Below are 27,008 nucleotides of genomic sequence, written 5' to 3' on the forward strand. Positions count from 1 at the left end.
GTCAGTGATTATAGCTTGCTACATTTATTTTGTGTTCAACAAAAATAGGAAAATCATAAAGATTTGAACCACTTGAGGACAGTAATGCTGAGGAAACTGTTCAGTTTTGGGTGACCTATCCCTTCAAGATGCATTTTCATCAGATCACAAATGCTTGTCCACTTTCAATTACTTCCAGAGGTAGTCGTAAATGCATATGTTATAACTGTTTTTATAGTGTAAACATTAAAGTTATCAAATATATTGTCCCTAAATACAAAATCGTTGCCATCAACATTTTTTATTATTGGCTAGCTTTCCCAGATATTTGTAAGCCATGTAATGGAGTTTTAAGTAATATGTGTAATAACAACAGATGGCTACATGTCAGTCACTCATTTACTAAACAGATTAAAAAACACAGACTTCACTAAGTCAAAACATTTGTTTTATTAAAAACACTGGTCCATACATTTATCAAACTTAACACTGAAGGCTCCACAAAAAGCATACTCAGAAACATCTGACCTGCAGAAGTTGACATTGTCCATAAGCAACCAGTCTCCAGCCTGTAGCGCCTGAACTAACGTCCCATCCAGCCACTCAAAGCCACCATGAGTCCAGCCGTCCTGCATCTGAGCCAAACGCTCCTTAAGTAGAGTGAAGTCCATCTGCAGCTTTGACATATCTGCACAACAGGAATTATAACACTTAAATGTTATGCTTTTAATAAAAAGTAAAGGTTTCTTTTTAATGAATCAAATTGATTTAATATGTACAAAGTCAAATTATACACTTCAAATTTTAAATGACAATAAAGAGATTTTTAAATTTATTATTTCAAATAAATAAATACATTTGCAATTCTTTGTAAATCTACAAAAAAATTGTTGGGTAAATAATTTTCCTGTTGTCAATTCATTCATTTATTCACTTTCTTTTCGGCTTAGTACCTTTATTAATCAGGGGTAGCCACAGCGGAATGAACCACCAACTTATCCAGCATATGTTTTACACAGCAGATGCCCTTCCAGCAACAACCCAACACTGAGAAACCCCCATACACTCTCATTCACACACGTACACCACGGCTCATTTGGCTTATTCAATTCACCTATAGCGCAGTGGGGGAAACCTGAGCTGTTGACAATTCAACTAAAACAAAAAAGTCACAGAAAACTATTCAAACTTGCAAGACAAATACAGACCAAATTATGAGTGTGAAGTCCTGACCTGTGAAGACCTTGAGTTTAGTGTTGAGTTTGTGCAGCAGAACAATGATGACCTCCAGTTTGTTTAAAGCCTCAAATGTAAGTTGGCCCTCAGTGGTGTCCAGACCCTCCTCTCTCAGCCAGCGGCGGAAAGTGCTCCACGTGCTCAAAAGAAACTCAGTGTCCTGCACTGCTCCGTCCAAAGACATCAGTCCTCGCCTGGTCACCATAGCAACAACATAGTCCATGCTCTCCAAGACCTGCTGCCAGGGGCGTATGATGTCCACCTGAAAAATATAATAAGATCAAGTTAATATATGTGGTGTAAAACACTTGATTAATTTTAGATGATTGCTGCATTTTTGAGCGCATATTTGCACAACTCATTTACAGTACAAACTGACAATTTGTATTTTTACTTGAGCACATTTGTGAAGCAGGTATGTTTGTCATTTACTCCATACAATTTTATTGAACCTAAAAAAAGCATAGGTTACATTAATTTACTCATCTTCTTCCATCTTATGCACATTAAATATAGTAAACATGCAAACATTCAAGAACGAAAGATGTGTGGTTTTGGAAATGTTAACAGACCTTCATAAAATGAAGCAATAATATTTAAGATTATTTATTAATATACACAAACCTATACCTAATAAATATAGTAATTTCAGGTTATAGAGTGCTCAACATATACAAGTACACCCCTCACAAATCTCTCTTTTAAATTCATAGTTTTATTAGGACGTATACAATATTATATTTGTGCATATACATTAGATTAGTCAGCACTGAAGCCAAATCTGGAGCTCATGTAACAAAATAACTTACGATAACGGTCCAAAAACTAGAACACCCAAATTTATGTTATAGAAAAATATTAAATACAATTTTAAAAAAAAAGAGGAAAAATCAAGAGAAACAAGAAATGGAAAAAGAAAAAAATGGTTGTAATTTTTTTGTTGCAATATTTTGTTTGAATTTAATTGTATTATCTTCCAATTTCTAAATATGTTGGGTGAACAAAGTATTATTTTAATAAATATATCGGTTTAATAAATCTGTTTTTGTTTAAATGCACCAAAATACATTGCCTATATTCACTGAGAAATTGATAAAAATATTCATTTTCAAAATGGGGTGTACTCAATTATGCTGAGCACTGTAGATGTTTTTGTCCTTTGCCTTTTTTTTGCCTGGTTTTTCACACTTAAACTAAACCTTTGCATGTCTGCTATACAAATTCCACAATTAATTCAATATAATCAAACAAGAACTTCCTCTCATTTTATTTTTGCAAGGCTACTTTAACCTTTTAGCTAAAACTAAAGTACAATTTAAAGCTGTACTTTTTAAAAATTTCCTCACTTATATTTTCAGCCAGATAACTGACTATAATTGTCACTCAGTATCAATACTTTCCTTTGAGTATCATTTAAAAATGAACTAGAATGGTCATTTTAACTGACCTGCTCAAAGCCACCCAGTAACTCGGTTGTGTCCATGGCGCTATTCATGGCCATGACCCTCAGTCTGTGTCCTGTTAACAGTGCCAGCAGATGCACTAGGCTGCTCTTTCCACTCGCAGTGGGACCCACCAGTATGACCATCCAGCCCATCTCTACACACTTCATCAGAGCCTCCAAAGGACGCAAAGAATGATGGGTGATCGACAGAGGAGGATCCAGAGTGATAGGTGGTGCTCCACTACGCTGCAGGACTGAGTAACCCAACTACATATGGGTGAGAGATAGGAGGAGAAATACCCAATGTTTCTTTAGACTCATAATACAATATTATTTTATACATAAAGTACATAGGTGTAGATTAACAAATAGATTTAATAGTTTTTTTTACTGACCACTACTTACAAAAATTAACTTAAAAAAATCTATGTTTACCCAATATTTCTAAAGTCTAAATAAAAAATAAAATACAATAATATGTTAATAATATTCTATTGTATTTTATTCTATTGTGTCACAAAAAATTAGAGTAAAAAAACAATAATATAAACTAAGAAAAAAATGAATATACTATTATTATATTATATGATAATGCATGACAGTATTAAAAAGACATTATTTGTAAATGTTATAATAAAATTCTGACCAACCTGCAGGTTGAGTGGCGTGATATGAAACTGTCTGGAGCCCATGTATGGTTCAAAGTCTTCTCCAAACACTTTTCTGAACACTGCTAACACCTGAGGACAGAACATATATTAAAGATCAACAGACACATATTTATGTCTCCTTATAATGAGTGATAAATGGAGTTAAATTTAGCATGACTACCTGAGCCTTGTCTGCTTCAGTCCTCATGCGATCTGCATACACCAATCCAACATGCTGTCCAGGGTTGAAGAAGCCTGGTGATTGGTCAGTCTGCATCAGCTGACACCAGCGGAACAGGTCACGGAGATTAAACTCCCATGATCCTCCTCTCTGTCCCCACTTCCTGTCAACCATCACTTCTTGGACAAGCTTAGGAAACAAGAAAATCAAAGTTTTCCAAAGATACAAGGAAAAAATAGATACATCTTTAAAGGTTCAAGAAACCCTCAACTACTTTTTTGAGATTTTAAAAGAATTGTGTGTGTTGAGCATTAAGTAAGACAACGTTAGCACCTGTTATCTTTAATTGTGGATCAACCTGGATAATTTTGAGCTTTTGTCAGTTTGTAACTTTTTAAAAAGTTTTTGAACTTTTTATCAGTTGTTGTTACCATTTAGACACATTGCCTATATTATGCTGATGTGTTTGCCTATGTTTAAAATATCCAGGTTACCAGCAGGCTTAATGGTAGAAATAGATACGGAGACCAGCTGCACTGCTATCCATTGTGCCTGCATTCAGACCCAGGTCTGATTGTTTTAGTCTGATTTTGTGGCCAACTGACATTAGTTCGCCCCTCTCTTTTTCCCAAGCTTTTGCTGGCCACGCCCACTCCTACCTCTGCTCACAGCGCTCCACTTCCATCATGTGGCTTTTTTTTTTAGGTAGACTTGAACTGAAAGAGGAGGGTTTCATGACACCTTAAGTGTAATTAGGGCAAAAAAAATTATAAGAAAATTGCTATCACCATATTTCTCCGCTGACTGAATTGAAGAAAATTGTATTACAATTTTCTAAAATGTTATGCTTAAATAAGTAAATGAGGCATCATGTTATAGAATGTGTGTTCATTAGCATACATTTCTGGCAAAAAAAATGAGGAAATACTGTTTCACAATTATTTAATTTTAGAACTATGCATGAAAACTTTGAGTCCAGAATAAAGATATGAATAAAACTGTAAAGCTTGATGTAAGTGCTTCTGAAGTGAAAATATATTTGGACAAAAAAATGAGTAAACACCCTTTAAAAATATGTATTGTTATTGAAATGTAAAGATACTAATTGATAATTTGCAAGAAAAAAAGAAAGAAAGCATGTTTTTGGATGTTTTATTTCCAATCACAAAACCCCAAAACGGGCAAAATCTCAAATCTCCAACGCGACATGTGCATAAAAAAGGTGTTTTTGACTTTATCTTGCCTTAAAAGAGCAAAACAAAAATACTTACCCGGTTGCTAAACTGGACCATTTTTGAGATGATTGCATTGTCGATATTAGGAAAGATGGAGTCCCCAATGAACTGCATGTCTTCATTGGTTAGAGCATCCACATAAACCTGAGGAAAATACAGAATGCAGATTCATGCATGTTGGTCTCTTTTTGTATATTGTTTTCTAAGAAAGAAGAGAAATCATAAAAAAAAAGGTTACCTGAGTGAATCTGTTAAGGAAGGACTTGGGAAGGCCTTTGCGTCCTCCTCCCTGTGTGAAAGGATTTTGGCAGCCGAAGATCTTGGTCTTCTCTTGCTGAACGTGGAAGCGCATGCCCAGCTCAGGGATATAGATCTCAGCACGATGGTCAAAGCAAGCGTTAAGACCTTCCAGCACTGACTGAGAGGCCAGATTCAGCTGTGCAGTGAAAGAAATATGATTAGCCAATAGTTTTCTACCAAATCAGCTAATTCTGACCAAAAACATTGAGGAATCTGTTGCATATAGTTACAAACATTCATTCAAATGTTTGTCTGTACCTCATCAAGGACAATCCAATGCCCAGCTTTCAGTCCAGCAAGTAGAGGACCATCACGCCATGCAAACTCTCCTCCTTTCCCACCTTCTACTGGCAGATCTGTCCCAAAAAGATCGGTCACATCCTGTGCAGAAAGAATACAGCATGATTAACAAACTACTGACATACATACACTAGTTAAACACTACTGATTTGCAAGACGTAATCTCAAACTTATGAGAAATCTACAGAAGTTTATGTATATGTAAATATTGATGTTCTACAAGTCAATTCTTTGACATACGGTTTGCTCAGAAAGGTTGATCCTGACAAGATGGTTCCCAGAAGCCTTGGCAAGGGCAGCAACCAGGCTAGTCTTGCCCACTCCAGGTGAGCCCTCGAGCAGTATGGGTCTCTGAAGCTTCAGTGCCCGCAGAATCCTTTGAGCATTCACTGCAGTGGTGCCCGCACTCAGAGCATAGTCCGACAAACTCCTGCTTTCACTCTCAGAACCTGGGGTAGGTTAAAGATTAGGAGATTCCAAATGAGTAGCACTTTATTAGACAATCAATTTTGATGACTTTAAGTAGATTACTAATCCTATCTATAATTTCTCACCAGCAGTGATATAGAAGGGGTCGATGCCAAAAAACCCTTCACCCCACTGAGGCTCTCTGGGGACGCTGGTGTTGTAGACTTTGAGTGCTTCCTGCATCTCCTCATCCAGCTCTGTAACTCTGCTCAGTCTCTTCTCCAGGTATTCCAGACTCAACTTGCGTGCCACCAGGGCATTCTCTGCTGCTGACACGGTGGTTCCTGGTACCAAGAACAAGAAAAATAAATAAATAAATCAGTGCATAAAGAACATTTAGGTTTTTGTAAATAGTATAAAATAATAAAGGAAGAAATAATAGATCTTAATGCTGTGCCATTCAAATGTTTGGGGATCAGTAAGATTGCCTTCTTTGTAAAAGAAATTAAGACTCCTATTTAAAAAAAAAAACATTAAATTAATTAAGTGACAGTAAAAACATTTATATTTCAAACATATGTTTGTAACTTTACATTCATTAAAAGAAACCTATGAAAAACGAATGACTGTTACCACAAAAATATTAAGGAGAGCAACAGTTTTCAGAATTTTATAATACTACTAAATATTTCTTGAGCATTAAATTAAATATTAAACTGATTTCTGAAAGGTAGTGTGACAGTGAAGACTGAAGTAAGGATGCTGAATATTCAGCTTTCCCATTACACCAACAAATTACATATGAATATATAAAGATGATTTTTAGATTGTAATAATACATCACAATCTTATTATTTTTAACTAAATAAATTGATAAAACAAATATCTTACAGATCCCAAGATTTTGTGGTGCGATATGGCCTGTATTTAATTCCATAAATACCTTCACTGGTGTCGACCACACTAACTGTGCATTCACACCCAAGGCGGTAAGAGCGTCAAAGTTCGTTCTAGCCGGCCTGGCGACAATGATGTTTGCCTTCACAGCTCCGGCGCTGAGAGTGTCAAAATTCGCTACATTGATCCTATTTGTATGTTGCAGTATATCGGCAAATCATATATTACATATAACAATGGAAGATCAAGTTGTTGTGTGTGCTGTGGGTTTGCTCCACTTATCCAATGTGTCCATATGTTTGAAATATTCTGAAGCAGCAATACTGTTTTGTATTGTCGCATGAGATTGCCACTTTTTAAAAGAAAAAAATAAATAACATTAATGCACATAAGTAACTCAGCAATAACTTTTTTTAAATGTATGCTCCTGTAAGAAAACATTGTAAATATTCAGAAATACTGGCGAAGACCCACCATGCCGCTCCTAGCAACCAATCACCACCGGCTCCCATTGTAAATGAATGACTTCCGGCTGCTTTGATGCTCTCGCCGCTTTTGGTGTGAATGCACAGTGAGGCAGCATAAAAACTTTTCTCTTACCTGAACCGATTCCATCCACATACACAAGGCATGCAGCATGAATAAAGGCTGTTACGGTGTCCAGTTTTAGGTCCCAATCCGGCTCCTCCTCTTCCAGCTCCCCCATGGTCATAAAGCCATCCTCGTCGCGCTCACAAACAGTGTTCATGAAATTCACCCATGACAGAATGTCTCGCACACTTAAAATACAGCGCCGGCCAAACTCCTGATTGGTCAGCCAGTCGATGAAGTCTAGCATGAGCTCTGCTATGTCTTTACCTGAGATGGAAAAAGAAGCAATGACATGAGACTAGAACAGTACAGGTGAACAATAATCAGCCAATCAGATTCCAGTATTCAGTATTCACCTTGGTGGTCATGCTGATCCAGAGATAGCCCAGGCCGCAGGTTATGTTGGATGATCTGTATTAGATCATTGCGGCTGTTGCTCTGGGGGCACCAGATCTCTGTGAACCTGTTCCTGAGTGCTGGAGACAGCTGTATATATGCAAACACATCAGTGCCACTGGTTTCTCCATGCAAACTCTAATACTACGAATTATTAGAGAATTTAACAATTTCGCCATTCAACAACCTCAACATTTTGGTTTCGCCATGTACTGACCTCTTTCTTTCCAAAATCACCTCCAGGGTTCATGGTGGCGACAAGCCGAAACTTGTTTCCTGCAATAATGAGCTCAACCTCTTCATCTCCACTGCCTTTCTCTGCCAGCACCAAAGATTTTTCAGGCTCCAACACACTGCACAGAACACAAGACAGCCGCATAATGACCTCAGTCATCTGATTTCCTAAGGCAGAGTCTGTTTGTGATGATACTTTGGTTGATTTACACCCATTATGGATAAATAAATATCATGCAAACCACTAGTAGGTAGCAGAAAGGCTGTGTCTTAATTAGTGATTAATTGAAAAACATATAAATATCTAAAAATAACTGTCACATTTGCTTGTGTAATATTACCTAACTTTATCTTAAAAATACAAAAATATTAAATACAGTGATTAACTATATTTATAGATAATAATTAATTAATTTACCTATACCTACAGTCATTCTACCTCATTCTAATAGGGTTCATCACACAGTGAATTATTTTTCACTCTCAAGTAAGGATTTTGTTTTCATAATTTTTTGGGAAAGTGAATGTCAACTCGCATAACCTTAAAACAACAATTACGATATTATTGTGGTAGACTTTTTTGCCATGTTGTCATGCCATCTCTATTAATAATACAAACACGAGGTAAATAGACAAGGCTTTCTTAAGCTAAACGTATTAGAAAAGGGTTTCAAAATGCAATCATGACAGCGAAGTGCGAGTGTAAATTCCCACCTGTTGAGTCTCTCCAGCACTGAGTCATCTGCCAGTGAGATTTCATCCATCAGAAACACTCCGTCCTGCTTCATCGCCAGGATCAGTGGCCCATCGTGCCATTCAAATAGACGACCATCCTCCGCATCAGCCTGACACATATTCAAATCATATGAAATCAAATACCCTAATTGGTCCCATTTTATATTGTGTTGCTTATACCTGTGAACTTACATGGTAACTAGATGTGTAAGTACTATGTAACTACTGTGTTTGTACACACTGGTACATAGTATTTACTTGTGTAAAACTGGTGTAAATACACATATGTAACAACCCACTGAATAGTAGGTCTAATTTCAAATGTTTAACAGGACATTGGTAACAACAAAAAAAAAGTACACATCTGTAACAAGAATTACATAAGTGCATTGTGTAACAACAATATACTTACAGGTGTTTTCCCACTTCCACACCTGTTTGCATACCATGTACTTCTGAACACTGTATTAGAATAAGAATGGCAGTACTAATGCTGCATTAGAAGATTTCACCTTGTGATACCAGTGTAATTACAGGGTAAATCCTCAGGAACTGTCCACTCAATACAAAGTGTAAAATGGTCACAACTTACTATGTAATATATAAAACCCAAGCCTTTGTGCAACTGTTTAACAACAGCAAACGTCTGCCAAAAAAGTATAAGTGTACATAGAAATATACAAATGCCTTATGTTTATATGTTGTTTTAAGGTAAACTGTAGAATCACACCAGTAATTCACATTAAAGGGGTAGTCTACCAAAGATTGTGTTATTAATGTCCTGTTACACATTTGAACTTACACATACTATTCAGTGGGTTGTTACATGTGTGTAGTTACACAAGTATTACACAAGTAAATACTATGTACCAGTGTGTACATACACTGCAGTTACATACTACTTACACATCTAGTTACCCTGTAAGATCACAGGTATAAGCGACAATATAAAGTGGGACATAATATTTATTAAACAAGTAAGATTAACAGTAATCTGATTCTTATACTGAAACAGACTCATTTTTAGACTCAACAATGGGAATATTACCTGTTGTGTTCCCGTGTGACGGACCGGACGAAGGCCACCCAGAAAGTCTGATGTCTCCATATGCAAGTGGCAGTTCAGGGAGAAGAATTTCTGTCCAGCCAGTGCAGCAAACAGCTGACAGATGGTGGTCTTACCACACCTGGTGGAGCATAGAGACAGTCATGTGAACCCAATGAACTTCAGTTATCTTATTATTAAAGTAATAAATCATGTTTTTAACTGACATTTTTATTTCCTGTGCTGGTATATTTTTTATTGAAACAGATGCTAAAATATTTTGTTGCTAAATGGCAGGTGGTATTAGATTAGGGGTTCTCAATAGGAATTTCTGGCAGAAAACAGCATCATTGCTTGTATTACTCTGCACCAGTCTCAGATGAGCACAGTTTTACTTATTTGACTGCATTTTAGTTTTTATGCAGTAATTTTCATTAAGCAATGCTATACAGCATTTCTCAACCACGTTCCTGGAGGATCACCAACACTGCATGTTTTGGATGTCTCCTTTGTCTGTCACACCCATTACAGGTCTTTCAGTCTCTGCTAACGAGCTGATTATCTGAATCAGGTGAGTTTGGTGATGGAGACATGAAAATGTGCAGAACTGATGGTCCCCAGGAACGTGGTTGAGAAACACTGCTATACAGTATATGAAATATTGTGCGTTTTAGATAATAATAATAATAATAATAATAAAAATAATAATAATAATAATTAGTATTTACATTTATATAGTACTTTTCTGGGCACTCAAAGCGCTTAAAATATTTGAGGGGGATCTCCCTCTCTCTCACTTTTTTCTTGAATTCCCCTAGGAAATTTACTTGGGTTGAGAACCACTTTGTTAAAAAGAGGACACAAATGTAATTATTCGTCTTTGTTGTATATTTTTAGTTAGACCTAGACCATTTCAGTTTCATTCAAATTAATTAAAATGAAAATGAGAGCACTCTTATTTTTTTTCCAAAATAACCATTTAGATGTGATTATACATCACAAATAATCACCTAAAAGTGATTAAAACCCTTTATTAGAACTAAAATAAAGACTTTAGCTCAGCGATGCCCAACCTAAGGCTGCGGACCAAAGTTGGCCCTTGGTAACCTTTGATTTGGCCCAAAATTTCCAACTGAGAAAGAGGGAGAATGATGTGGATGGTTTAGGTTGTCATTTCAAATTTAATGTAACCTTTTATTTGTTTGTTTTATTGTTAAGCTATAAAAAAGCTAACTGAAATTAAATAATTCAATTTAAATAGTGTTAATTAATCAAACTTAGTTTCAAATGTAAATACTGTCATCTGACAGGTAGAGGACTTTGGTGAGCAAATCAAGTCAAAGGCAGATTCTGCTTGACTAGTGTATTCAGCATTGAACTCCACTGTTTATAAATGTGATTAAGTTTTTAATCGCAAAAAGGTATAATTAAAAAGTTATACTTCATTAGTTAATACGATTCAAAGTAATGTTTTTTATTTATTTTTCAACATTATGAAATAAATTAGGAAGTGACCCATGGAAACTTTAATATAAAATAGTTATCATATTTATCTTTGGCCCGTAGCTACCAATGATATTTGGTTTTTGGCCATTCATATGAATAAGTTTGGGCATCCCTGCTTTAGATTAATTTCTAATCACTTCAAAACATTAGCAGGTCAGATATTGTAACGTTCAGGTTCAACTAAGGACCGTGTAACAGCTTACCCCGTGTCCCCAACAAGCAGGACAGACTCTCCAAAACGAAGTGCTCGTCCCACTAGCACAGCCAGTCTCCTCATGCCCTGCGTCCACACCACATGACCGAACTCCTCAGGGACACCCGCAATACTGTCCACAAATGGGCCTGCCAAGAGCCAACCCATCAATATAACAAACTGAGCCAGCTAAAACAATCAATCTGCCCATTAGTTATACAGTGAGCTAATCATACAGATCTTTAGCTTAGTATCAGTATCAATAATTCAGCACTTCACAGAAAAGCCTATGCTGTCTTAAATCATCTTGAAAGTATGGAAAAGAGCACCACAGGATATAATCGATAAACCTTCACTCAATGACTATTTTATTAGAGCAGGCTGGACGTTGATGTTTTATCATTAAGACACTGTGCAGTGCTCCTGGTGTTTGTTTATTTGATAATGCAGTGGAACAACTAACGAGAACAACATTCAACATTCCTAATTGAAAGTCATCGATCTGATGTCAGAATGCGGCGGCGTCCATGTGTTTGTGCTTGAAAACTCACTGAACTGAGAGGTGACCTGGCCTTCAGAGAAAAGAGCATCTGGGTTCACTGTCCTTTTGAAATGCTTCTCCAGAATATTTTGGATGGTCACTGCTTCCTCCGGCTTTCTGACGCGGCCGGCCAACAGCATGTATCCTGAAATAGTGAACACAGGGACTATTAAATAATGAAGGACTGCAGTTAATAATGTATATAACAATTACAGTTACAGTACATTTATTTATTTATTTTTATTCAGCAAGCATGCATTAAATCCTACATTTTTACTTTGTTACCATGTTAGATTTCTATTCCAAATCAGCATTCTTTCTATTCATAAACAAATTAAACCACATAATTTTATCCCATTAAGAATAATAATAAGTACCGATCAGAATCATTCTTTCTTACCGGCATGGACTGATAAAACTTATTATGTTTCAAGAGTTCCCATTTAGATATGCTTAGCTTTAATAGCAATTTTGGCATGCTGTCCCGAGAGAGAACCCTGAACTTGGAGATACTTGAGCCCAAGGCTCCCGCCCGGTCAATAAGCATATAAGGGGATCCGAAATCAGTTAGGTCTCGAGAGCTCCCCCTTAGAAAAGGGAGGAAAAGGAGGATATGGGGTGGAAGGGGGATTCTTCCAAAACGAAGATAGAGCAGTAGGAAGAAAATTATCTATTTATTGTAAGCTTGAATCACTCTGATTGGATAATTACTGATTAGAGACGAGCAGCCAGTCATGCTTAATCACATCACGTGCTCCTCTCGAAATTAGTTTATGAAGCTTCACTTGGAGAAAACAGTTTGTGTTTTATCAAGGATCTTTATATCGAGGAGCGTTTTGCTTACTTCAGTCAATTAACAGGAAAAAGTTTGATCTCCCTCCTACACATTTTTTTTTCCGTTACCTGCAAATCAGGCATTTTGTGAAGTGTAAAATTACTAATTCGAACTCCATGAGAACTTTGGCTTCTCACAAAACACATCTTCTCTCCCTCAAACATCGCAAGAGTCTTTAAAGCAAGGCATGGTGGTGGCTAAAAGACTAGTGTGTAATTATTGGAAATCCCCTTTACCCCCCTCATTCCAGAACTGGATTTCTGATATGATATCTGTTATTTAGATGGAGAGGCTCAGATTTTTAAGGACTAGCTCCATAAGAAAATATTGGCTGGGTCAATTCCTTGATTTATTTGACAAATCTATATCTCCAGAGCAACCCAGTGACCCCTCTGAGGTTTAAGTTATATACCCACTCTAGTTTTGATTGTATGTTTTGTGACTATGATGTGTTTTTTTTGTTTTGTCTTTTTTGTTTTCTTTTATATTTACAGTACGAGCCAATGTTTGTTCTTGTTCTGTATATATATATATATATATATATATATATATATATATATATATATATATATATATATATATATATATATATATATATATATATAAATAAACTTAGAATAAAGTAATTTTAAAAAATAGCTAAATCAGCATATTAAAATGATTTGAAAGGCTGAATGTCGAAAAATAAAAGTAAAATTGAATATTTTACTTATTTACTTTACTCTTCTTTTAAATATGTACTTATTGCGCAAAACATTTTTTGCAATATTACTGTTTTCTAACAATAGAATACTGTAGGATAGGGTTATTATAGATAACTAAAATTAAAACCATAAATTAATTTTAATTACTTAAGTGAAAATTAATAGGGATGTCCAGATCCAATCACATGATCAGAAATCGGACCCAATCATGCGGTTTCAGACTCGATCGGAATCAGAAGTTACCTCCTGATCAGGACTCGAATATATATGTATAAATACTCATAATTTTTTAACACATCTATAGTTATGCGGTGGCACAGAGTTAGATCTTTTTCTTGACTTCACACAGAAACAGCAACGCGTGCGGCATGACATCACTTTGTTGCAGAGATGCTATTGGTTAAATGCCGGCAAAGTAGAACACAGAAGAAGCTTGAAGAGAAAGCGCGAGTATGTCTGCGGTCTGGAGGTATTATAAAGTTGATGACGACAACACTGCCAAAGCAAACTGTGAGATTTGTAAACTTGGGATTGCCTGCTGGTTGAGGTGCTTGTTTTTATATTAGATTTTTTAAGAAGGTCAAAAGTGAAGAATTTATGTTATTTATTACTTGATTGTTCAAGCTACCTCACAGAAGTGCTCTGTTTATTAACAGAGTTGTTGAATGTTAAAATAATGTGAATTAAATACAAAATAAGGTGCTAGACCTTCGCTATTCTTTATTCTTTTTTATGTCTTATAGAAGTATCGGATCAGGTTTCGGTATCAGTAGATACACAAAACCAAATGACTCGGACTGATCGGGACATCCCGATCAGCGTCTGTCTTATTATTAAAAATAATAACATTTTATAATAAGAAATAGTATGAAAAACGTATCTTATTTTAGCTCATTTCCTATTTCATTTGGAATTTGAATATTCTACTCCACATGAGTCAAAAGTTTGACATCAGATGTTACCATCATCAGCCAGATGCTGCAGCCAATCACGTGAGGATTCACTCTGCTCCTCCAGCCTATAGCGTTCAGCCCAGCGGAACAGGTCTCTCAGAGTAATGTACCCATGTTTCCCAGCAAACACACTGGATCCTCTACGTAAAGACTGACACAAATACCACCAAATTATAAAACAGAACCACACACTTGAATCTTATACGACGACGCAACAAAATGAGCTGCACACCTGCAGGTCCTGCATGACCTTGATGAGTTTAGAGCAGTAGGAAGGAGGCAAACTGCAGCGCTGATGGAGAATGTTCTCCAGCTCTGAACTGGGCAACTCATTGAAATGCAGCTCCACAAAACGGTTTCTGAACGCTCGGGACAGAACCTACACAAAATTAAAGACACTTGGGTTAAGTAATATTTAGATATCATTAATGATGCCAATACTAGCACATACAGTATTCACCTCCGCTTCTCTAAAAATGAGTAAAACACACTATTGTTTCACTGTACAATAGGTCACAAAGGCAAAACATACAGACCTTTCTGCCCCCGTAGAGCCCAGGAGGATTCTGGGTGGCAAAAAGCATGAATCTGGGATGGGCTTTGACCACTTCCTGTGTCTCGGCAACGAAGAGCTCCCGGTTGTCATCCAGTAATCTATTCAGAGCCTCAAGAACATCAGTGGGGGCAAGGTTCAGTTCATCCAAAATGATCCAGTAACCTTTCCGCATAGCATCGATCAGCACGCCTTCAGGGGAAAATCATACATGTTGTTTACATGAAAGCTTGACACAAATTGAAGGTCAATTTAACACTGAAAGAAACAGAGAGAGAGACAGACAGACAATGCTATATGACACTGCAGTTAATGTATAGAATTTATTAACAAAATGCCATAATCTTATTTTAAGCTCTGAGGTGGGAACCAGCTTGTTTTAAAAATGTATAATTCTCATTAATAATTCTCAAACATCGAAAATTATTTCAAATACAATGTAACATGCACAAATTCACTCTTATTCTTAATAATAATATTGTAAAATTAAATAAATCATGTTAATAATACTAAAATACCAATATAAAATGGCTAAAAACTTAATAAAAGAAGAGTAGTATAAATTACTGGACATGTTTGTCATAAAACATTAAGGATATTTTGGCTATTTTTAATTAATGGAAAGGCACCAATGTCTATGGAGATTATGGCCTAACATTAAAGCGATAGTTCACCCAATATTATACTCACTATTTACTCATCCTCAAGTGGTTACAAACCTTTATGAGTTTTTTTTCTGTTGGACACAAAAGAATGCATTTTAAAGAATGCTAGAAACTGGTAACCATTAACATCCATAGTAGAAAAAACAAATACCACGAAAGTCAATGGTTACAGGTTTCCAACATTTTTTTAAATAATAATTTTTGTCCAACAGAAAAGAAAAACTCTAACAAAATTGTGACAAGTGAAGGGTAAGTAACTGATGAAATTTTCAGTTTTGGGTGAACTATCCCTTCAGGATCGCTGGCAAGTTAGGGATCTTCAAATACTTCAGCGTAAGAACCCGTTAGTAAGAAAATAGACAGAGCAGATATTTGAGAGTGTTGTACTTTGAATGTAACCTATAACAACATGCATTTAGTATCATATTCCTGTATTTACATGAACATTTCTTTACATAATGATTGTTTGAAGATTCATATTTTAAGCATTCCATTTTAATGTGCACACAAAAGGCTCTTTACCTTCTTTGAAGACAAGTTTGCCATGCTCATCAGAGGAGTAGCAGCCGATGTACTCCTGGATATCCGTGTGCTCGTGATTATTGATTCGCACACACTGGTTTCCTGTGGAAGCTGCAAGCCATTTTATCAGACTGGTCTTTCCTACAGACGTTTCCCCCTGAAGGAGCACTGGATGGATGCTAATCACGTTACACAAAACAAAATAAAGAAATATGGTATAACATCAAAATGTAATTCCTACCATGTAAGGAATATTACAAACAAAACACACGCACATACAGTCCAAGTTGCCTACACCTAATGAGCGAGTTATATCTCATTAAATGTCACATTAATATATTATTTTAACCGAATCTCAAGGAGAGGGTGACACAATGGCTCAGTGGTTAGCACTGTCGCCTCACAGCAAGAAGGTTGCTGATTCGAGTCCCGGCTGGGTCAGTTGGCATTTCTGTGTGGAGTTTGCATGTTCTCCCCATGTTCCTCTTTTGGTGAATTGAATAAACTATATTGGCCGTAGTGTATGTGTGTGAATGAGTGTATATGGATGTTTCCCAGTAATAGGTTGTTGCTGGAAGGGCATCTGCTACGTAAAACATATGCTGGATAAGTTGGCGGTTCATTCCGCTGTGGCGACCCCTGATGAATAAAGGGACTAAGCCGAAGGAAAATGAATAAATACATGAATTAATGTCAAGGTATATTAAAATAATTTTAGAAATCCATGTCATGACTTTGAACATTGAAAGAAGTAGCTCATGTTTACTATTATATTTGATACAAAATACAGTAAAAACTGTAATATTGAGACCATTTAAAATGTTATGTAACAAGTAGTTCCAGTTACAGTTAGTTAACTGTTTTTACTTTTTATTTGAACAGTTTTATTTATATATTTAAATAAAACATTTATTTCTGTGATGGCGTGGAAGACTTCAATGTCACATCCTTCAAAAAAATCTAATCAGAGATTTGGTCATCGTTATTACTGATGTTCAACTAATAATTTATTTATTTTGTTTTTCAAAATCAATAATGCCATATATAACTGCCCCAGATAAATGGTGCTAAAAACAGATAAACCAATCAGATGCTATCACCATCCCAACCCAAAAAAATGGAAAGCCAATGAAATCTTTTACAATGGTTACACACCCTCCCACAACTGAACAGACAGACGATGCATATATACGTATCGACAGAAGAATTGATCTAGGGAACGTCACAGGGGACATATTCAGGGTGGGTTTTCCTACCCGGCGGCCACCACCCGTGCCAGATCTTTCAGGTTGAGCTTGACGGAGGGTGTGAGGATGTAACTGGGGTCCACAGCCAGCTCCTTATCGCCTTGACTCAACCAGTACTCGTCTATCTGAACACACACGCGGTCCTTTGGCTGAGGGATTGGCTGAAGAGGAAGGACAGGTTCATTTTCAAAAACTTTAAAGCTAGTCTGCAGTCTAATCATTTAAACTAGCGTTAAGATGGATTAAAGTGTCTTACTGAAGCTCTGAATTGATTACCTGTCTAAGACATTTCACATTTCCTCCTAGTATGTACTGACACACCAGTTTCTGGACGATGGGGTGAGAGCTGCGATCCAGCTGAGTGAGAAAACTCAAGCAGAAACCCTGCAAAAAATAATAAACATCTCTATAAATATACATTTCTGCTTTAACTTTCATTTCACAGCACACATCAATTATAAAAATAAACACTTGGTATTTGTCCAAGCCCTCAAACTATTAGAGAGCCATGATGATCTACAGAAAGTATCATTTAAACTGTATTTAATAGAAGCTTTTAATACATTTGTTTAAATTTAAATAAATACTGTTTGTGTGCAAATTAGATAAATAAAAACATTCTTTCCTCATGCGCCAGAAAGCTCACACTCTAGACCAGGGGTTCAGAAAGTATAAATTTAAAAGACCAAATCTGTATTTTCCAGGCTTATTAAATTGATATTTAATAAGCATGCACACCCATAAATCAACTATTTAAAAATTTGTTGCATTTTCCATTTAAAAATACATTAACAAGTGCAAATGCGGCAAAATGACAAGTGATGCAAAACACAGAGCAGTGTAATATGAAAAATGGCATTGTCTTTTCAACTTTTGTTTCATAATGTTTGACATTTCTACTTCACAACTCCAACTCATTACAAATCAAACAGGACAGTTTTATGCTGGATTGGAGCAAACTACCACATACTGTAGTCAACAATTGAAGTGGATCAAAAAAGTTTATGAAAATTGTCTCAGACTACTGAACACCCATTATCGTCTTAGGACAAGTTTGAAAAACTTTTTTGATCCACTTCAAATGTTGACAAGTGTACATCTCTGGCCAAAAATCATCAACTTTATCACCTTTTTTTCTGAAAACGGATATCATCCTCTATCAGGGTATATGCAGGAATCCTAAAGGTAATTTCAATACTTTTTAAAGACTTTTTAAAGACCTCAGAATATTTTAAGACCAAGTCGCCATTTTAAGTTCTAATCAGTATCAAACCTTAACCTTAATAAACAGTTGTTGATAAACAGTTGTAGTACAATAATGGAGCACAACCATCCGATAGAACTCAGAAAGGCTCAGAAGAATAAATTACGGGGTTGTTTTCAGCGACAGGTTTCAGACACTGTTTAAACTCATCTTTCTCCAACCAGGAGTATGCAAACTTGTATTATCCCATTTTGCCATCTGTTTATAGTTTCACTACATGTAGAGAGCGTCACCTTCCGACATTTGACGCAAATTACATGACATCACCCGGACAGAGGAGTGAAACAATCGAGAAAAATAAATATATTTCTGCTTTTTGGAGTCAAACACTTTGGACAACGCCTGAACAAAATTTAAGGCCTTGTAAAACAGGGATTAAGACTTTTTTCATATCTTTTAGGGGCCTTAGTTTTCTCATAATTGATTTATCAACTTTTAATACTTTTTAAGACCCTGTGGACACCCCGTCTATACAAACGATTGTTAAAGTGAAGCGTGCTGTCTCATTGCTCAAAAGTCATATGGTGACTGGTTGTCATGACAACAGCGTCACGCATGAAAAATATCACCTTCGATTTCATTTTGGACCATCGGCAAAAAGACATTAAAGAACTAACAAGATTACAAGTTTAACACACATTTTTCAAAGTAGTAAATCTATACTTTTACACACAATTAGTGCTCTTAAAATATGAAATGGTGGTGGTCTAGACCAGGAGTGTCCAAACTCGGTCCTGGAGGGTTGGTGTCCTGCATAGTTTAGCTCCAACTTCCTTCAAGACACCTTCCTGGAAGTTTCTAGTACTCCCAGAAAGAGCTTGATTAACTAGTTCAGGTGTGTTTAATTGGGATTGGAACTAAAACATGCAGGACACCAGCCCTATAGGACTGAGTTTAAACACCGCTGGTCTAGACTGAATTCTCTCCAATTCTGGATTTTGAGAAAGCAATTTCTTGCACAAATCAGTAGTTTTGCTTCGTAAGACCTCGAATGTTTCATCAGTAGCCACAGGAATTTATTTTGTTCAGCATGTATGTGTTTTGGCAATGTGGTGGCACAGTGGGTAGCGCTGTCGCCTCACAGCAAGAAAGTTGCTGGTTCAAGTCTCGGCTCGGTCAGTTGGCATTTCTATGTGGAGTTTGCATGTTCTCCCCGTGTTTGCATGGGTTTCCTCCGGGTGCTTCGGTTTCCCCCACAAGTCTGAAGTCTGTCCAAAGACATGCGTTACAGATAAATTGGGTAAGCTAAATTATCCGTAGTGTATGTGTGTAAATGAGAGTGTATAGATGTTTGCCAGTGATGAGTTGCAGCTGGAAGGACATCCGCTGCGTAAAACATATGCTGGATAAGTTGGTGGTTCGTTCCGCTGTGGCGATCCCAGATTAATAAAGGGACTAAGCCAAAAAGAAAATGAATGAATGAATGTTTGTGTTTTTTGGTAGCCTTTCACTTGCATTTTGTGAACCACCAAGGCCTGAAGGAAATAAGCCACTAACATGTTGGATGGTCTGAAGGTAGGTAAACTACCAGCAGATTCTTTGTTCTGGGTAAATTCTGAACTTAATAAATAGCCATGCTTTGATTGTGTGCATTTCACAATAGTCATTGAATCCTGAATGTCATTGAATCCTGTGTGACGTCAAGTACAATTTAGAAAACATGGTGCCAGTGAGTGATATCCAATCTACATCAGACAAGAGCGATGCGTTGTGACGTGACATGACAAACTAGCTTCCTTTATAATCAATCAAGCTGATAAGAGTGCCAGTGTTGAGTCGCCACACGTTGCAGCAGAGACAGAATTATTCATAATGATGGAGGAGAGCGACAGCTAATTGTGATGCTGAAGAAAAAAGTATGAAACATCCATGCACTGAGAAACTGTCTTTACACAAACAGATTCTTTTTGTTGAGTTGAATACATTTTACTAAATACATACAGACTTACAAGATATTTACAAATCAGGCATAAACTGTAAGGAGGACAGGTATATTACCTCATAGAGGGATCTTTGGATGTTGTAGCAGGGGTCAGAGGCCACAAACTTCAGAGCTCGGCATAAAGTACGCAAACTATAGTGTGGCTTGTGACCTGTACCATCAACTAGACGAGTGTTAGCCTCCTTACGAACGGCCAAATAAAAACTGAAGAGGAGCAGAAAAGGAACAAAACTGAGCATCACAATTATCTTTTAGTACAGCACCTGAATCAAGGTTGTAACATGAGAAATGGACACAGTTGTTAAAAGAAAACAAGCAATGTCACCTCATATCTAAAACATCATTAATATTGTCAAGTAAGAATGATTTGTGCTACCAAGGATATATGATTGACAAGCAGAATCACACTGTAAAAATGATACATTATATTTATTTTAAAATTATGAAAATATAATACACATTTTACTAGAACACGCTTTATTCTGCAATTACAGGCTTTATTCAATAGGTTGCTCGTTGTCACTACATGTGAAATTTACAAACAAAAAAAACATTTATATGAATGACAGAGGAGACTTTTACTGTACACAAACCTGATGATCCCATGGATGATTCCTCTGGACAGGTTAAGGCCTTTGAGGTAGTCTGAGACCAGGATTCGTAAATCACTCTCGCTCTCCAGCTCCTCCACGTACAATTCTGTGAATCTGATAGATAAACAAGGACATGATTTTATATGAACACCTTCAGTGCTCCCATAGGTAATGGAACACAACACTTAAAGGGAAAGTTCTCCCAAAAATGAACATTCGTTCATTCACTTTTCTTAGGCTTAGTCCCTTTATTAATCAGGGGTCGCCACAGCTGAATGAACTGCCAACTTATCTAGCAAATGTTTTGCGCAGCGGATGCCCTTCCAGCTACAACCCAGTACTGGGAAACACCCATACACACTCACATTCAAACACATACACTACAGCCAATTTAGTTAATTCAATTCACCTATAGCGCATGTCTTTGGACTGTGGGGGAAACCAGAGCACCTATAGGAAACCAACGCCAACACGGGGAGAACATGCAAACTCCACACAGAAATGCCAACCAGCGACCTTCCTGCTGTGAGGCAACAGTGCTAACCACTGAGCCACTGTGTGAATGAATGTTTATTCACTATTTACTCACCCTCAATTGTTCCCAAACCTTTCATTTTAAAGAAAACTGAAACCACTGACTTTTATTGTAGGAAAAACATATACTATAGAAGTTAATAGTTACAGGTTTCCAGCTTTTTTCAAAATATATTCTCTTGTGTTCAGTCGAAGAAAGAAAGTCAAACAGGTTTGGAACAAGTGAATGATGATTAAAAGATGACAACATTTTTAGTTTTAAGTAAACTCTCTCTTTAAGAACGTATTACATTTAGTGTCTGCAAACAAATCTGCTAGATATTTATAAGTAGCTCCTGCCCCTCTCACCTGTTTCTAATGCCAAGTGGCAGGTTTCTCTTGCCTACATCAGTGGCTGGGTTCATGCAAGCAAACAGACGGAAGTCTGAGTGACGAAACAGAGGCTCTGCAAAACAGCAATGACATAGAGATTTAGATAAGACATAGAAACGTTTTTTTGCTTCTGAATAAAACTTTTAATTAAAGACATGTTTGCCTCGTTTTACTCAAAAAGAGGTCATGCCAAATTATTAGTATTTTGTTTTAAGTACATGGGATTGAATATACTACAGTTCAAAGGTCAGTAAAATATATATAAATCAAGGAATTTGATTTACAAAATATTTTTCTTTTATATACAAACTTTGTTCTTTACCTTTTTTATTATTTAATCCTTAAAAATCATTCCTTTCAACGACATCACAACAGCTTTCTTTACACACTAATACATTGATAATAATAATAATAATAATAAAAAATATATAATAATAATAATTATTATTATTATTATTATTATTATTATTATTATTATTATTGATTTCTGAAGGACAATGTGGTACTGCATATATATATCTGCAGCATTGGTGAGCAGGAGGCTAACACAAACAAAAGACAAAAAAATGTGCAAACTGTTGTCCAAATATCACTGTCAACTAGTTGAACTACTGACAACTAGTCTTTTTTAAGTATTACATTTTATGTAATACTTACAGTACCAGTCAGAACAGTAAATACATTTTTTCAGAAGTTTCTTCTGCTCACAAGCCTGCATTTATAATAACCTTCAATATGTATACTATTTAAATTATCTGTTTTCTATCTGAATATATTATAAAATGTAATTTATCTCTTCAACAACTACTGTTGCAACAATGACCTAAAATAACCTATGCTTACATAAAAGAAAATAAGCCAGTTCTATAAAAAAAAAACCCCAATGAACACTTTGTATAGACTCACCAGTATCGCCTCTGTCCAGCAGCACCAGTGACCCAGAACTGCCCTCCAGCAACCCGCTCAGACACTCCAGCGTCTCTGCAGCAGCCAGATTAATCTCATCCAGCAGGATCCATTCACCTTTCTTCACAGCCTGAGCCAGTGTTCCCTGAGTGGACACACAGTCATGCATGAGATAAACAAACAGAGAAGAGAAGGGAAGAGTTGTAGACAAGAGAAAAAAAGCAGTGACAATTACTTCCACAAACGCAAAGACCATAGCAGATTCACAGGCCCGGATCTGTTCCTGCGTCTGACTGAGTTTGAGAGCCAAAGCCTCCCACTGCTCCTGCAGCAAGGCAGCTATCAGAACAAAAAAAGACAGTGAAAAAAAATTATGCATTCTCAAAAAGAACAAAAACAATTATTTATCATCAATCATTTTTCAAGATTAAATATTATGTGGCTTCGTAATGATTGATCAACATGTTTTGTCTTGATAGTGTTTACTGATATGAGCACAGGACAACATGTCACTTACATGAAATCAACCTTTCCGAACAGCACAACTATACAATCCTACTTTTCCCCCCAACAAGCCATTTCACTTGTTTATAAATGACAGCAGTAAAGAAAAATCTATTGCAACTTCTGTTTTATGCTGACTTTATCCACATAGCTACCTGGCCCCCATTGACTTCCAAAGTATCTATTTCATACTACAGAAGACAATGGGGCACTTTTGGAATATGTTTTGGAATAACTGGAGCATTAGGGGTTAGTTAACCCATTGCCTTATTATATAATGTTTTGCACAGCGAAATGAAGAACCCATTTTATGTATTAATATTTAACTTAATCAAGAGATGCAATGAATTTGTTGTTTACATAGACATTTTCACATTGTACATTAGAATTACAATCCTGACCCTATCACTACCCCTTAACGGGCATCTATGATGAAAATCATCTTTTGTAAGCTGGTTGGACAGAACTGTCTATATGTGGTTTGTGGTATATATGGTTTTCCCCGACCACCAAACTGATTGACAGGCACCATGTTTCTATAAAAACATGTATAAACATGTCCACAGAACATTTCTGCAAATAAACTGGAATTAAAATATCTGTTCCAACTCTCTGTGATTTTTATAAATTTAAAACTTTTTTAAAGCACAGCATGTTTGTAATAAAGGCAGTAAAATCACCACGTCCGCACGGTGTCAGTAAACGCTAATGTGTGTGTGTGTACTGAAAATGGCATTTGTGTGTGACTCCTCATTTCAGAAAGGCTTGAATAAACTCCACCACAAATATATCAAATAAACTAATTTGGTATTTTTGACTAATGAGCTGTATTTCAGCTTCACCCAAGAAGCAGACACACACGTCGGAACGAAGGGTAAGGAGAAGCAGCTCATTTGCATTTAAAGCCATGGGCTGAAAAAACAACTACAATGTATTCAGACACCAAAAGAGGCAGATTGTTGAGGCTATAACAAATTATCTAATGGGTATTTTGAGCTGAAATTTTACAGACACATTCTGGAAACACCAAAGGCTTATCGTAGATCTTGTAAAAGGGGTAAAATGTGTGCCTTTTAAAGGGATAGTTCACTCAAAAATGAAGATTCTGTCATAATTTACTCACTCTTGCGCAGTTTTAAACCCATTTAAGTTTTTTTCCTTTGTTTACCATACAAGAATATATTATGAAGAATGCTGATTGCTGGGACCCATTGACTTCCATTGTAGAAAAAATTTGTAAATAGTAGTAAAAAATGTCTATAGAAGTCAGCAACAAGCATTTTTCAAAATATCTTCTCTTGTGAAACTTGAGAAAATATGGCTATAAGGGTGAGTGAACTATCCCATTAAACCTAATCACATCAACAAACGTGTCTCTAACCTTAACTTATAGTTCAAGACATCTAATATAACCTCCTAGGACTCCTAGGATTTAAAATACTTTCAATGTTTTATATTTTGTTACTTTGTTGTTTTATATGTTTTTGCAGCATATGAAATGTCCCAAACACTATTTTTAACTAAATGTCCCAAACACTGTTTTTACTCTCTGATAGTCAAAGCAAGTTCAAAAAAATATATGTATCAAATAAATAAATATGCATTAAAAAACTCGGACCACGAGTCCACATATATGGACATAATTTTTAAGTACATCGTACTTAAGTACATCATATCAAAAGATGATACTTTTATTCGTATTAGTAATTAGTATTCGTATTCTAATTAGTATTCTAATTCGTTTATTCTTATTCCAATACTGATTTTTATTCTAATTAGGTTCTAATAAGCCCAAATAGCAAAGAGAAATAAAAAATGCATGGAATAAAACACCTTTGGCCTTAAGAGGATAATGTTGGAAACAAGTAACATAAATCTTGTTAAATACTTTATATACTATTCACCTTATTCTCCGCGTACGAGTGGGCACAGCCATTTGAATCTTTTTGGATCGAGACTTCTGGTCTCATTCACTTCCATTCATTTTTAGAGGTTAAAACAGCTCATTCTGCTGCTTGATGTTGCTTGATTTTCTTATTATATTAATTTACTTTGTATGTATAGTCATGCAAACACTTGTTTTGTAGAGTGTGTAGTTTGATTGTTTTCCGCGGTTTATTATTCCTAGTCATTTCTCCCATAGGCAGCTGAATCGGAAGTTCTAAAACAATCGCAAAAACGAGTGCACTTCCGCATTGAAGAATAAGGTCAATACCGTACACATACTGTCAAATAAAGTCTAACCACAACACATTTGAACCTTACCATTGGGTTTTTCATGAAGTTCCTTAGTTAGTGCTGATTTGCAGACATGGTCCATGAGCTTCAGAAGGTCCTGCCAGCGTTTGCCTCTGAAGCAGGTTTGGACGTGACCCAGAAAGGTCAAGTTCTGTTTTCTTGAGTACGTCTGAGAGAAAAGATCCTCAAACGCTTCCCGGAGCGGCAACAGGATTAGCTTATGATCCACTGGTTTATACCTTCAATTACCACAGAGATTAAGGTCAGGAATAAATCAAGCTCACAGAGAGATTTCTACTTTTTAATACTTGAATTGGCCTTGTCAACTCACCCTCCCAGTAGGTCAGCCGTGTCACTCTGCTGGTTCATGTTGACCACTCTGAGTCGGTGTCCTGCAGGAGAACAGAAGTAAGCAGGGGTGTTCAGTGATAAATGTATCCGCTCTGTGTAGTTCAGGTGTGTTACCTGTCATTCCTGCCAGGTACTGGACGGTAGAGGTCTTTCCAGTGCCTGTCTCCCCAACCAACAGGACAGGCTCTCCTTTAGTCACACACACCGAGAGCTGCTCCAGGAGGACAGAGGATGGACGGGTGGCAGCGAATGTTTGTCTGTCTCTGTCAAGTAATCACAAATACATGTTGGCTCTGAACAGTGTAAATTTAGCATTACTTGCCATACAGGAAATCTGCTTGATTACTTATATCATCAAAAATAGGAAGTGATAGTACTGCCCGGCACTAATCTGCTAAATACAACTAGAAGATGACACCAAAATATCCATAAAACTACATATATATGTATTCATTGAAGTAAACAGTTCTGTCATACACTACTACTACTTTTATTAGCATTTAGAACTACCTTTAAAAGGTTTATGTTTTGCTTTTGTTGTATTTTGTTCAATTTTATTATTTAGTTTTTCATTTATATATTTATTCATTTTTGTGAAACTTTGTTTTTCTTTCCATGTTTTTGTTCATTTTATGTAATACTTACAGTACCAGTCAGAACAGTAAATTCATTTTTTCAGAAGTTTCTTCTGCTCACAAGCCTGCATTTATAATAGCCTCCAATATGTATACTATTTAAAGGATATTTTTTCTATGTGAATATATTTTAAAATGTAATTTATCTTTGTGAATTATTTTGAATCCCTACTCCAGACAAATCACCCCTCAGAAATCCTTCTAATATTGTGAGGTAATATAGCTGCTCGAAAATAATTTTTAGTATCATTATTATGCTGAAAACAGCGAAGTATACTTTTTTTCAGAACTGCATTTATATGAAATATAAATATTTTAT

The 27,008-nt window shown here is 36.2% G+C and overlaps 1 protein-coding gene across 1 annotated transcript in view; it reads right to left on the reverse strand.

Annotated features, from left to right (window-relative positions):
• The window catches only part of mdn1 (midasin AAA ATPase 1), an 81,055-nt gene that overhangs the window by 40,929 nt on the left and 13,118 nt on the right, over positions 1 to 27,008 (reverse strand). The window contains exons 14-44 of the mRNA XM_056481776.1: positions 26,169 to 26,317; positions 26,035 to 26,095; positions 25,731 to 25,942; positions 23,197 to 23,300; positions 22,962 to 23,106; positions 22,032 to 22,128; positions 21,150 to 21,263; positions 20,613 to 20,760; positions 17,627 to 17,734; positions 17,360 to 17,511; positions 16,104 to 16,282; positions 14,900 to 15,108; positions 14,596 to 14,742; positions 14,373 to 14,514; positions 11,882 to 12,016; positions 11,341 to 11,479; positions 9,635 to 9,773; positions 8,566 to 8,696; positions 7,835 to 7,970; positions 7,578 to 7,707; positions 7,231 to 7,488; positions 5,880 to 6,077; positions 5,566 to 5,774; positions 5,284 to 5,406; positions 4,964 to 5,161; positions 4,762 to 4,869; positions 3,491 to 3,679; positions 3,310 to 3,399; positions 2,663 to 2,926; positions 1,213 to 1,477; positions 508 to 667 (exon numbers count right to left, since the gene is read on the reverse strand). Of these exons, the coding sequence (XP_056337751.1) occupies positions 508 to 667; positions 1,213 to 1,477; positions 2,663 to 2,926; positions 3,310 to 3,399; positions 3,491 to 3,679; positions 4,762 to 4,869; positions 4,964 to 5,161; positions 5,284 to 5,406; positions 5,566 to 5,774; positions 5,880 to 6,077; positions 7,231 to 7,488; positions 7,578 to 7,707; positions 7,835 to 7,970; positions 8,566 to 8,696; positions 9,635 to 9,773; positions 11,341 to 11,479; positions 11,882 to 12,016; positions 14,373 to 14,514; positions 14,596 to 14,742; positions 14,900 to 15,108; positions 16,104 to 16,282; positions 17,360 to 17,511; positions 17,627 to 17,734; positions 20,613 to 20,760; positions 21,150 to 21,263; positions 22,032 to 22,128; positions 22,962 to 23,106; positions 23,197 to 23,300; positions 25,731 to 25,942; positions 26,035 to 26,095; positions 26,169 to 26,317 (4,839 nt within the window). The remainder of the gene's footprint in view (positions 1 to 507; positions 668 to 1,212; positions 1,478 to 2,662; positions 2,927 to 3,309; positions 3,400 to 3,490; positions 3,680 to 4,761; positions 4,870 to 4,963; positions 5,162 to 5,283; positions 5,407 to 5,565; positions 5,775 to 5,879; positions 6,078 to 7,230; positions 7,489 to 7,577; positions 7,708 to 7,834; positions 7,971 to 8,565; positions 8,697 to 9,634; positions 9,774 to 11,340; positions 11,480 to 11,881; positions 12,017 to 14,372; positions 14,515 to 14,595; positions 14,743 to 14,899; positions 15,109 to 16,103; positions 16,283 to 17,359; positions 17,512 to 17,626; positions 17,735 to 20,612; positions 20,761 to 21,149; positions 21,264 to 22,031; positions 22,129 to 22,961; positions 23,107 to 23,196; positions 23,301 to 25,730; positions 25,943 to 26,034; positions 26,096 to 26,168; positions 26,318 to 27,008) is intronic.

Source organism: Danio aesculapii, chromosome 20 (genome assembly GCF_903798145.1).
Source record: "Danio aesculapii chromosome 20, fDanAes4.1, whole genome shotgun sequence".
Classification (NCBI taxonomy): domain Eukaryota; kingdom Metazoa; phylum Chordata; class Actinopteri; order Cypriniformes; family Danionidae; genus Danio; species Danio aesculapii.